Source organism: Hippoglossus hippoglossus, chromosome 4 (genome assembly GCF_009819705.1).
Source record: "Hippoglossus hippoglossus isolate fHipHip1 chromosome 4, fHipHip1.pri, whole genome shotgun sequence".
NCBI classification, from domain to species: Eukaryota; Metazoa; Chordata; class Actinopteri; order Pleuronectiformes; family Pleuronectidae; genus Hippoglossus; species Hippoglossus hippoglossus.
In genome coordinates this window covers 2858000-2872095 of record NC_047154.1, presented here as the reverse complement: position 1 = coordinate 2872095, position 14096 = coordinate 2858000, and the positions used below count along the sequence as shown (strand labels likewise).

General features: G+C 40.7%; 1 protein-coding gene across 1 annotated transcript in view; it reads right to left on the bottom strand.

Moving 5' to 3' along the window:
• The window catches only part of LOC117760528 (inactive N-acetylated-alpha-linked acidic dipeptidase-like protein 2), a 473414-nt gene that overhangs the window by 105134 nt on the left and 354184 nt on the right, over nt 1–14096 (bottom strand). Inside the window, exon 15 of the mRNA XM_034583636.1 lies at nt 11336–11482. Coding sequence (XP_034439527.1) covers nt 11336–11482 — 147 coding nt within the window. The remainder of the gene's footprint in view (nt 1–11335; nt 11483–14096) is intronic.

The window sequence follows — 14096 nt, the reverse complement described above, 5'->3', positions numbered from 1 at the left end:
GATGCAGACCCTGACAGACTGATCATTTCCCAGCCCACAAAATGTTTCAGTAAATTGAAACATGAAATGAAGAATGCCTCTAAAGAGCACACACACAAAACATGCCCTCTGGATTCCAGACGGTCTGGGAGTTTTGCTAGGGACAATTTCTGGCACTGTTTGTTCCTGAGGAGGTAATTGATACTGATACTAAACCCTCTAATCCAGTTGATTGGACTGAACAGCTGTTGAGTGTGTGTATGAGAATGTGTGTGTGTGCGTGTGTGTGTGTGTGTTTGGGAGAGTCAGGTGCTGCTGAAGCAGGAGAAAGTCAGAGAGAGAGAGAAAGACGGAGAGAACCTTTCATTTACGACTGAAGTGGTGTGGATGACGCACGAACAGGGGATGATACAGAGGAGGACAACGATGAGAGAAGAGTGATGAAGATTAATAACTCAGGGATGCAGTGGAGGGTAAACCATTAAATCAGTTTGCCTACTATTTTTATTTGCAGAATAGGATTTACTTGCCTTATTGGGCTGACATTAATCTTTATTATATGGGATTCATAGCATATATCATAGCCTTGGAAGGCGCAGGAGGATATTTTAAGGGAAAACAAAAATAGATGGATGGATGGTTCTTTTAAATTGGACTTGACTTTTATTTAAATGTGGAATTGTGACAGCTTAAGGTCGGAGTTAAGCAGAATCCTCCCGGTTAAAACAGAATACATGCTGTACAGATGACGAGAGATGAAGGGTGAGATACTGAGGATTAAGAGAAAGAGGAGTGGATGCCAGGGCGAAGAACAAAAGCAAGAAACAGAATATGGGATTACGAAAGAACAGGGAATAAACTATGAAGGGGATTGGGGAAATCCACATGATGCATAGAGGAAGATGGATGTGGTTTCTTTTCATGATGCCGGATTACAAAGTAAGAGGTAAAGAATCCGATTTTCGGAGAAAAACGGGTGTACATGAGACCCTTTTTATACCTGTGTGATCGATGTCTGGATGTTATTTGAATTATATCGTCGATTACAGGGTTTTTGCACTTACACTGGATTTATTTTCGTGTCAGTGCTACTACTGCGTAAATTAGTTAGGCTGCGCTGGACTTGTCAACAAACATGGTGTGATGCAAATGGAAGGGAAGCCATGCAGAGTGCTCTTAAGAGGCCAATGGGACGTGTGAGGCAATGGGTCCTGTAGCAGATGGAGATAGCTAAAAGCACCATTTACTTCTCGATAGCATTGCCAAGTAGAACTACTGTATTCACACCAGTGCTGTGTTATAATCAATGCAAAGGTTGGAAACCACTCATTCTAGCTCAGTTACCTTTGCCGGTCATATCGCCGTCATCTTACATGTTCTGCCAGCCAACCAAAGAAGTGAGGCCTTGCCTGTCACTTTTATCTTGCTTGAAAAAGAGAAGCAAAGTAACATGACCATTCAAGCAAATTGCCACTGAGGTGAAATAGGAGTTCCGATAGTTTAAAACATAGGACAAAATGGTAAATATAATTTGTAAATTTGGAGGTTTGCTGCACAAGTTTGATGATAAGTTGCTAAAGTTGGCTGTGTAGTTTCCTTTTTTTTTGCATTTTAAAAGATACAATAGAAAAATATAGGTTGTGCAAGTACAGTTATTTGTGCCTGGAATATTCAATATACTCACACTTACATTGAGGGAAGATAAAACTTGAACCTCCAAGCACTGATGCGCAATACGGATAAGTGGATCAGGAGAAAAGATTTAGGAATGGAAATGATTTACCTCATCTTCAACCTTTCTGAGCTTTCTGCTTACCACTTTTTATAATGGGCATTTTGTAACTCAAAGCCATATTGGATTTCAGATAAGACAAATCTGAGCTGATAAGTAACAGCACATTGTGAGTTTAAGCTTAAAACAGTCTGTTTTCAGAGTGAAGTAGGAATGATGAAACATCTGGCAAGTGCTTTTTTTAAACCACAGTCAGACACACATGCTCTCAGATGAGGCTGATTCAGTGTAAGACTGTGTTCAGCGGGGTTTTGACGCACGTCAGGTTGGCAGCAGGGAGAAGTGACAGCTACGTCTCCAGCAGTGATGTTTCAAGTAGGAATAATTTGACGTAGCACCGGGGTGGAAAGACATGTGCTAAGGGTTGGTCTGTTGTTTGGTAAATTCAGTGCAGTTTACAGAATCACATTATTATAGTATTACAGAGTGCAGTATTTTCTTCATATTTTACTGGTTGGATGCCAATACATCAACAGAAATGATGCAACAGGAAATATCCTGTCTGTCATGGACCCTTTTGAAGTCTAGCCACACCCCAATTATATTTGAAAGGACTTGGTTTACTGTTTTTCTGGTCTTGACAACCACTCCGGGCTTTGCATTACAGTTCACTTTCATTCCATTCACACACACAGTCGTTCATTGATTCTTAATCTAGAGCTTGTCTATCACTCATTCCGCCCATTAGGCCCAAAACACCTCTACATGCAGACTGCAGGAGCCTGGAAATCAACCACCAACCTGCCGATTAGTGGACGACTCACTTTACCTCCCGAGCAACAGCCGCCCCTCAGTGTTGTCAATATTCTCTGCTTTTTCGTATGGTCAATAAATCCCATGAAAACACAAGGAAAGATGTTATACTTCCATAGCTGTAAACAGTTTCTAGTATCTACAGCCTTTCAGCAGTACAACTTCAGCTGGACAGTCATCTGAAAATTACCCTTGACCCAATCAGAATAAAAGTATATTTTCATGTTCTCATCTCGAACTTCAAGTGGTGACTCAGAAGCTATTACATGGAAGAGATAATAAATAAAGTCTTTCATGAATAAAAAGCTGTGTCATGAAAGGATTGGTAGCAGTTTTCTGTATTTGGAAAGCAAAGTAAAGTATCGGACATACAGAAATGGCTGATGATCTTCTTAAGCAGGGTTTATTGGACCAAACAGCTCATCCACCAATAAATCAGCTTATCTTAAATGTGTATGTGTATACATGTATGCTTTCTCTGCATGGGTTTCCCCCCCTTTTGCATGTCCTTAGACATGCAGAGAAATTGAAATTAGCTGTACCTGTGAAATTTAGTCAAAATCCTTTACTTTAGGCCTGGGTCCCCCTGCCCGTTGTCCCCAAGGAAGTGAGAGAAAATGGATGGATGTATGAAGGGTTAAAGGGACCCTCACACACATGGATTACTTCTCAGCCTGTGAACCGAGTTGTAACGTCTTCTGTGGCTCTAAAGGATTTTTCTAACGTCTCTAAAACAAAGCCCTAATGACTTGGTTGGTAAAGTGCTCATTTTCCATTTTTGTGTTATATAATAATGCATCTAAATCCAAATAAAACATGCAGTGTACAGGACTCTAGAGACTGTGGCAAAGACGTACAGTAATTTGTGCTAATGTCTCAAATTTAAAAGATAATGATTTATTGATGTTAACAACCCATCATCCTACTTCAGCAGCTTCTTCCTTCTCACTCTGGTGCCTCCCACCTCTCCACAGGTTTCATTCATATGCCCTCTCACGCTCACTCATCCTCATTTGCAAAGTCCTAGATGGAATTATCTCGTCTAAGATGTGTCAGATGGAAGCATGCACACATGCAAGCACATGGCTGTGTGTTCATGTGCCTTTGCTTGCATGACTGCCCCTGGTATCATAACCACTTGAAGCACCAATGGGGATTTTAGCCTGGCAGCTGTGCAGGGGAGAGTGGGATGCAGATGTAATATCTTTCTATCATTCCTCATCAGCTTCAGACTTCCAGGAAGGCTGAAGGCTCTGACAGGTATCTACTGCCACTTAACAAGACTCCATTTACCGTATTTCACAGCGCAGACATGCGGCTGAGGAACACCATTTGAATGCCACCCTATATTGGTGTAATAAAACGATATTTCTGCTGCCAGAGCCAATGATAAATTAAGACCTGATGTGCTGCACTGAAGTGGTGTGATGGAAATGCTACCAGGTTCAAAGCATCTTGTCACACGTGTGGTAAATTACTTGTTTAGTGATGTACACTGTGTGGAATGTGTGTCTTACTTTTCACTCCTCGGCCAATTGTTCTGTAGAAAACTGGGGTAATGCTGAATGACACTGGGGGGGTGAAAAGCATCTTTGCAACTGGTACTTAACACAGGAAGATCTAGATTATCTGACAATGAAAGTAACACAAGCTCTCACACATTAACCATCAGAGAAATACATTTTGGGTCCATAAGTCACAACAGGGAGTGGTGCAATAAAATGTACCTGTAGCTTTGTCCCAATTCCGGAGCTGCATCCTGTGGAGGACTCATTCTACTCAGAGTGGCCGAATCGGAATAAGACAAAATGAGTCTGGTCAATGAAGGATTTCCTAAGTGTGTCACCAGCTTGGCCGGCCTTACCATTGCATAGCTATTTTGAGCCATTGCACCACACTACAGCTCGCCTGCATACCCAGCTTTATCATCGGGGGGCAATGAATTCTTCGACGGTGGTTATCCTATATTACGACAAAGTTAAAAAGCAAGCTATACAGGACCTAGCTGCAGTTAAGTCTATTTTACAGTGAGACAGGCTGATAACTGTGTTGACATTAAGCATTTTTTTCCTGTGTAAATCAGCTGCAGACGCTGCTTTACGCTGCTGCTTTACGCTGCTGCTTTACGCTGCTGCTTTACGCTGCTGCTTTACGCTTGAGACCTGCAGCATTCACATCTGAGGGAAACAGTGAAAACTAACTTTCAACCCCCCCCCCCCCCCAAAAAAAGGAAATTGAAATTGCATATTAAACAGGTGAGGGCAGATGCAGAAGCTGGTTCACTGTGTTGTCTTTTTATGCCACAGAGAACAACTTTTACGGGTCACATTGACTTAAAGGAGTCAATTAATAGAAGCAATTATTTGTGGCTTCTCTTTCTTTCGTCAACAGGATTTGAATTATAGCCTGTCCAGCCTGTAAAGAATTTACTGGCACATGGGTTAAAATCTAATATTAGATAATTATAGCTCTTGCTGATATGGCGCAGAAGAAGATATTAAATAAAAAGCCAAGGATGCATAATTTGTTGTTGACCTGGATCTACTAAAAACCACTCATTTTGCAGAGCTGTGTTTTTATGCTCTGCTATATTTCAGACAGCACTTTAAAAAAAGTTTAAAATCTCTACACACTCACAGAGATAGTTTTTAGTTCATCTGGCTGATTAGACCTGATCAGGTTGAAAAAGGGTGGAAAATATTGAGATAATTTATGATGTTGCAGAAGAATGAGAACAGGTCAACAAGCAGGGACACTGGAAGTCAGTCAGATTTGGCAGTGGTGTCATATTTAACGCTGTACAGCAGCATAACAACACAATTTGAATGACCAACAACGTTTTATAAGATTTAAAACAGTTTACACTTACAGCTAAGCCAGTAGAATCACCACTAAATTCTGTGATCCTTTCAATTTGCACCTCACGTTACTTACAACACATTTGACATTTGTGTGTCAGATGCACAGAATACACAGAAATCAAATATTTTTAATTTTATTTGAAAAATGTGTTCTGGCTTCTACTATTCTAATCTCAAAATGCTAAAACAAAATGTGACATTTTCTTAAATTGTTTTTAATGTTTTGGGCTTGCAATTATAGCCCTTCGCAAATAGGGGGTTGCAGCCCCCTCAGCACTTCTACGTCCAGTGTCCTACAACTAAGACTGAGCTGTCAGTCAAACCCAATTTGTCCACACCTACTAGTCCTGAGAACGCGTCTCATCCACACACTGTTGACTATAGATGTGCAGAGGCAGTAGGAGGGCAGGTGTCACAGCTATGGTCCTCAGATTTTTGAGGACTATTATTGTCTCTAGAGAGAGCAACAGTAATGGCCTCCAGTCTAAATAGAGTACATGGACGTGTCAAAAAAGAAGATCCGTCTGGCTCTGTTGATCCCATGCTATCCCCACCTGCACCTGAATGTGGCCGGGAACCACAGAGCAGCAAAGATGAGGGGATGTCAGGTATTCCTCTCACACCTCACAGCCTGTCTGAAGTTCCTTTCAGGTCCCCAAAGCCAATGCAACTGCTAGATGACATATGTCAGAGACGACTCCCACGCCTGGCTCCAACAGGATGAAATCTTACTTCCAGATTTCGGTGCACAGTGGGGAAGAAAGACACACGGGAGGAGCTCTTCGTGTGCATCTTCATGATGAATGATTATGGCGAGATGATGGTTATATCGCTCATCTGCCAAACTGTCTTCAAGTCATGCCATTGTTTAATAGTGTGGATATAAACTTTTGTGCACTAAACAGGTTTGAAATTGCAGATGACTCATCTCATCTCATTAGCAAAACTAACTTTGTAAAATGATTGCAGAGTGTGAATAATCACAGGCTGGTGTGATGACTGCGCAGCAAGGAAAAGTTTCATGGAGTGAGAAAAAACAGATGCTACACTGGAAAACAAATGTTCGACGAACCACACTCCTGTCATGGACGCTGTGGCACTGCTACACAACATCTGCTGGTTTCCCGACACATTACCAGCACCACGACTCTGTTTACTGGTCAAATGAGGATGAATGGATATAATTACACACACAGTAGATCGCATATAAAGGTCTGTTTGGAATAATTAACAATGCTGAACAGAGGCAGAAATTGCTCTAAAGGTGATCATGTGGTTGAGGCAGTATGTACAGGCTCAGATAGATTACCTTAATGAGTTCAGGGTGCAAACACGCCTTATTATTGCCTGTGTCAGCCCTAAAAAAAAAGCCCTTTTTGTTTTTACTAAGAATATCACTCAATTCATCTTATGTTCCTAGTAATCCATTCGAGTGCACTCAAGGGGCAGATGCTCAAAGCTTGTGTACAAATCTGATTTCCATTCAAACTTTCACCCACTGATGGATCAAGACCACTGAATCAGGCTGTAAGACCTCTGATCTCTCCATGAAATAAAAGCAAAGATGAAACGATTTCATCAGATCACTTTGCAGGTTCCTCCAGCAGCGCCTGGGGATGAACCCCAACAAAGGGCTGTAGTCGGCTGTGGATATTTCAAATGTCATTAATTTATAACATGTACATAAACTGCTTATAATATTATAGTTCCTGGCTAAATCTGCTTCAAAATCTACTGTCACCATCGCCCAGATTTCATGGTCTGAATACAGCGGGCCTCTTTTTTGGGGGAAAGGCTAAAAATCGGGTGAGTGTCACAGTTCTGCTCACTACTGCTTAAAATAAGAACCACTCACCGTGACAGTACTGATAATGTGTCATAGAAGAAAAAGCAAAGAGCAGAACACAATATGTGTTCAGAGTAAGTAAAAAAAAAATTGTGAGCGTTATGACTAATACAGTATGAATCTAAAAAATACGACATATATGACTGTTAAAAATAACTGAGGGTAAACTGGGCTAAATATTCCACAAATTGACAGCTCTGATTTTTCTTTTTCTATTTTGAGCTCCATTTATGGCCTTCGTTGTGACCATAACGACACAAAAACATTAAATAATGATTATGTAAGCAGGTGCTGATATATCTAGCTCTCAGCTTACCTTTTTGGCAAAAAAGGTAAGCCTATTTTAAAAATCAGTGCAACATACCGTATAGACAATGCTACACATTTCTGTGACAAACAATAATTGTCTCTACATTCAGATAATGCAACCGTAGTTCATAAAGAGGTCCCTGTAGATAAGGAGAGTATTGTGGGGCAGACAGGGACACCCTGTTGTGGGCTGAAGTTTCTAAGGGCTTGTGACTGGCATGGACCCGAAAAACTAATGGCCCATTAGTTCATTCAAAGTATGGACCTATCATCATTAGGGAGACACACACAAGAGAAACACAATGTTTCAAATCCTCTTGAACCCCTCAGTGCCTGTAATAGAGTCAATCGTTTGGGGCTTCTCTATGTAACAACACCTATATATATATATATATATTTGAAAAACTACTCCTCTACTCAAAGGTGGACACCCCCCACCAAAACAACCGCTCATGAGTGTGAATCTGGAAAGCTGTTCACACAGGCAGGACGTCTGCTGTGCATCTATCGGAAGAAATTTAATATAAAATAATCCTGTGTTTTCACTAGCGTGTAAACATTGTACGAATTGTTGTTCTCTTTACCCTAGAACGAAGCCTTTATATTTACATTGGGAGCAGGTCCTCGCACGGAGGCTGCCATGTTTTTTACAATTGTCCAGACTGGACAAACTAAAGACCTTTTGAGTTTTTAATGACAACTGAAGGCTACAACAGGTTCTCTTTCATGTTTGGAAGAGGAGGGTGAGGTGAGGGGTGTTCAGCTGCAACATGCAACCTCACCACTAGTTGTCACTAAATCCTACACACTGAACCTTTAAAACAAATGAATGGATTTGGTCAACAGAAACGCTGGAGTGCTTTTACTTTGAAATGGGTACAGGAAGTGTTGCAAATATTTGTTTGTTGAAACGTGGTGAAAGATCATTTTCAATACCCATTTTGCTGTGAACCACGCACTGCACACAGAGAAAATAGGCAAGACCCCAAATCTCTAGAAGAGCAGCACGGCTACACCAACAGAGCCACACTGCTCACGCAGGCAGTGTGGACACTCTTTTCTGATAACACGGATGCCGAAAAAGCCATTCTGCAGCACATGCAGGTAGTGTGGCCCAGGCGTAATTCTGACGACACTGGTGTCATAGTTTACAGCTACACAACCTAGATAACGTGGGAAGCTAATTCTCTAGTCGCTATCTTTAAATGCAGTGCAACAAGTGCTACTGCAGAAGGCTGCATGTCTGTAACATGTCATATGTTTTAAGGTTAGCATGGCCTGTGATGGTTGGGGCCTAATGTGATGAGTTTTCATTGGAATCAAAATACAAGAAAACGCCCCTGAGAGGGAGGCAAGCTCAAGTGATATGTGAGCAGCTCATTAAGTGTGGTCATATGCTCTACGATGATGAACTCACCTTCCAGTTGAGTTCATCATCTAAGATACACACCTGTTTGTATTCTCAAGCATCTCAGGGAAGGATGTGAGTCCTGACTGGCCTCAATGATACATTTCACTTCTACTTTTGACCTTTTTAAACTGGCACATGCATTCTATTGCAAGAGACACCTTTATTGAAATTGACAGTTTTGGCAAAACTTAGATAATGTTTTGATTGAGCTTTAATGTGATTAAAAAAAACTGATGGTCTCACAACCTGACAGTAATAAGGAACCTGTCCTCTTGCAACAGTGACATTCAATATAAAAACAGTGTTGGCAACAATACATTCTTCTTTGGATGCTTGTGATGCTCTACAGATAGATTCACTCATTTCTCAGGTGCAGCCATATAATTTAAGATGACAGATGGCAGAGCCTAATTGTAAGGCTACATAAGTTAATCGGCTGTAGAGATGGAAGTGGGCCAATTAAAGAGAAGATGAATTTCCTATTTTCAGCTTAGATGTTTCCCACAGGTTTGTTTGTACCTGCCCAGAGACAGATGGAGGGTAAGTAGCAACTAAATCTGGAACAAAGCAACTCTCCTTTTTGAGATTAATGCTTTTGTACATGATCTCGGACAAATACATGTAATTAAACCAATGAGGCCACAATCAACACCCCGGGGGGTTTGCAACATCATCAGTGCATGAGCAATAATCCATGATAGATGCTGGCTGCGGCACTAATATTTGTTTGTTACTTTAAAAGAACAGACATTTGGTAAACATCACTGTTACGACTGCGGTCATTGTTTGTCTTTGTTTTATTTTCTCTCCTGGTGCATGTTGCCATGTGGAGTGTGTGATGAATGGAAACAGGTCTGTGCCAGGACGGAATCATGATTGGTGGACTACGGGGAGTCCTTTCAGCGGATTGGTCCATCACAGAGTATAAGAAGACTGAAGGTGGCGCTGTATAGCTGCAAGGGGACGCACATCCCCCTCCTCTCCCAACCTTCCACATCACCAGCTGTTTGTTCTTTAACCTGCCTGCTTTAACTCATTGAGTTAGTATTTGTTCGACAGTAGTGGACTGCTACTTTATTTGTACAAAATGTCCTAATGTTTTTGGTTAATTAGGAAGTTAAGTAAATATAATTTGATGAATTGATTTTTTTCGATAGATTATTCCAATGTTTTATTTCAAGATAGCCATGTTTGTTTGCTAATTTGAAATTTAGTCCAATCGGAAGGGAATAGGTTATTTTCCCTTTGTGTTTCCATAATTGTAATTACAATTATACCTTTTTGTTAAATTAAAGAAATTGTTCTGTGGCTATTTGGGGATTGGGGAAGATGTGCACATGATGTTGTGTCTCATTTAATACATTTTGTGAAGTCAAGAAAAAAGCAATATATGCCCTATGACATATTGACATATACATATATGTATTTATATATATGTATGTCTCTGTCAGCTTTCCTTAAGTCTCATAAAAAGAAATGAAGCACTCCTGGAAATGGGGTCATGCACTAATGTTTTTACTACTGCAGCTCAGCCTAAATGCTACTAAGTCAATGCTAATGTATGCACACAGGACTTTCCCCTAACACGGTCAGGCATATTTATGAATCATACAGTTTCTAATTCAATTTTGTGTTTTGTCTCTGTTAAATAAGGCCTGTGCTGTGGATTTCACCCTCCACTACCTATTATTTTCAGGTTGTGATGATGCCTCGAGGGCAGATAAACATCATGAAGATCACTCGCACTAATTAAGCTCAAAGTTGCCGTCCAAGCACAAAGTTCCAAATTTGAGTGGGCTGACTTAGCTGCGGCTAAATCTCTGCATTTCCACCCTAAGGCAGTACAACAAGCATCAATACTGCATTTTTAATAGAAGTAAATGGGGGCATGCATAATTTGTAAGCTGTGTGATGTGTTATTTGTTGCTTGTATAAAGACATAATCCATTTTGCAAAAATAAAACCATTAGTCTTCTATGCTGCAGATGGCTGTTATCACACCCAATCCCCCAACATGTCAGAACTGGACAAATTACTGCAGTGGAATAATGTGTAATCTTTTTGTTTAAATAGGAGACTTTTATTAAACACATGATAGGTTAGTGACTGCGAGTGTGTGTCTTCACTAAGAAAGTTTTCACTTCTAATTAAGATCTGAAGATAAACAAATTGGCCTATGGCAAACTCAGCAGATTATTCAAAAGCGAAAAAAAAAAAAAAAACTAAATACAGCCTCCTTTTTGTTTGCATGAATAAGAAACTCCCTGTTTGCACACCTTAGCAAAAAGAAAATTCAACTACAGTAATGAGAGGGTTGTCAGACAACAGAGTCATCAATGGGCACAATGTGAAAGTGAAAGTATGTGTAGCAGGTCTAAACATACCTCCTCCGGTTTGGTCTGCTCGAAGGCAAACTCCACGGTGGGAACAGCCAGTTGGTTGGCGAAGAAACTCACATCTCCAGGCAACTGCAGCGAGCTGACGTTGGGCCCGGGGCAGTTCCCACCACGGATGCAACTCAGCAATTGTCTCTGGCAAAGAGGAAAGAAAGACAATAGGGAGGGAGACTGGGTTTTAATGGAATACAGAGGCTCAGAGGTCAACACGATGCTGCCATGTTAATGAATTAGATGAGTTACAGGGTTCGCTACATCTGTTCGGTTAACACGTTGCCACAACTGGCTGAGATATCAGATCGGACTCTACAGTTTCACAACAGCAAAAGAGCATTCCCTGGGTGACAACTATGACATGAATTACTGAGAAGATCCTGGTGTTTTGGGGGAATTCATTGGATTTATTCAAGCAGGGGCCCAGGATTGTAATTATGTGTGACTGCGTGTTCATGTGTGTTGGTAAGTAGAGGGTTTTATACTGAAACCATTTTTTCATGTGCAAACTGAGACAGTTTAAAGTGAACAGACAGGTTCCTCTTCTATTACTTTATTTGTGGAGAGCATCCTAACCTTCTGCTTCACTGTGAATAATACAAATAAACTGCATAAAATAGTTGATATGTCCAGTAAGATTGCTGGACAACAGAAAAAATGTATGACGATGAACTGTGAGTCTCGGGTGGTGAAGAAAGGCCAAGCCATAACGAAGCACAAATCCCCTTTTTAGCACATGCCAGCTTTTACCATCAGGAAGAGGGTTCAGGGGCCATCTCTCTGAACCAACAGCACTCGCAGATCATTTGTGCCCACGAGTATCGCACTCTTGAACAAACTGTGACACATAAATAACAGAATCTCGGTGTGTGAGGGTGCTACACCTCACAACATGTAGAGCACTTTATATGACGGGTTGTGTATGCCTACTGTGGTAATGTATGGTGTCGGTGCTGTTGTGCTGTGTTGGAGGTATTATTGTTCTCTCTAAGTGTCCGACAACAAGATGCACAAGATGGATTTCCGAAGACAAATCTATCTATCTATCTATCTATCTATCTATCTATCTATCTATCTATCTATCTATCTATCTAATCAACACTTTCACACATCTGAGGTAATTAGATACTTGGTGTCCCTGAAGTGCTTTTATTACAATAATATAACTGGATCAACAGTTTAGTAGCAGCGCTTCATTCCAGCTCACAGATAAACTGTGTGGCAGAATTGTTTTTTTTGAGGAAGTGTGACGAAAACATGCAGAATGTGTCAACCACGACTGTGCAGGAGGCATAACACGTTTTCTTAATCAGTCACGTTGGCTCCCCTCCCCAACCTTGAGAGCAGAGTGTTGTTCAACAAGTGCAGAAAAAGCAGAATGTCATGCACTTTCCTTCATATATTTACTTTTCCTTTACAACCATCACAAAGTACAAATTGGTACTTGAAAATCCAGTATGTGCACAACTTTCTACTCAAAAGTTAGGATTCATTAAAATGCAGCCTTTACTGGACTTGTGATATTTATTACTTGTGGGGATGACCAGGATCTTAATCACTCACTTGTATGAGGCAGATACTATCTTCTGTAGTTAAACAGTTATATAATTTAAGTATCAAGCACCCTTAATTAATTCCCTATAAGTAATAGCATCCTAGCAGGCAGATAGTGGCAGGTTTGTTTTGGCTACCTAAGATGGGCTCCGGTTGAGAAGGTTCAAGAGGCCAAAAACAGGTTTTGTGAGTCCAAAATGACCTTGATCTTTGACAACCCAAATCGAAACAGTTAATCCGTAAATCTAAGGGACATTTGTGCCACATTTGAAAGGATTCTCTAGAGGTAGTCTTAAGATAATGTATTTACAAGCCAAAAAAGGTCACCATGACCTTGACCAAAATCAAAATCAAAGTCAAATCACTTTGTGTATGAGCCCAAGCAAATAGTTGTACCATATGCTATAGTAGAGGTATCATATACACAAGGCAAAAAGATGTGACACCTTGACCTTTAACCACCAAAATCTAATCAGTTTAATCTTCAGTCCAACTAAATTTTTCTATCACATTTCTTATGATATTATATTCACAAGAATGGGACAGACAGACAATCCAAAAGCATTATGCCTCTGGCTATTGTTGACGCTGAGTCTATAAAAGGCACTGAGTTGAGTGTTGAGTCATGGCTCGGCTTCAACAGTGCAGGAGGCTGACAACAGCTGAACAAAGTATTTGAGATGTCAGAAATACAGCAGAACGCCTGAACACACCTGCTGTACTCCACACAGGTCAGACTCTAAAATGTGTCGTACAGCTCAGATATTGGGACACAAAATGGGCTCGAAATGCACGAATATGATGCGGCTTTAGTAGCTGTAGTAATTATGACCGCAGCAGAGGAAGTAGGATTGAATCTGTGTTAAAGTCTTTGTGAGGCAGCATTTAACCTGTATTTTTTTTCCTGGTCGTAACAAAATCCACTGCACTAACTGTTCAAGGAATTTCTCAGGTCCCCGATTCCCGCAAATCATATACAATGTTCCAGAATTGATTTTCATAATAAGAGAGAAAAACACAGCGTACGAGGTTTGCACCCTGGGGATGTCTGTCATGACGACGAAGGTCCTGCAGGTTGTGGCCTCCAAATTTCCTGAATGTTGAACCTAATCAACACTCTCATCATAGACCAGCAAAATTGCGTTAAACACCATATCATGCTGAATGAAGAAGAGGGTGAGGTATGAGCGCTATTAACATT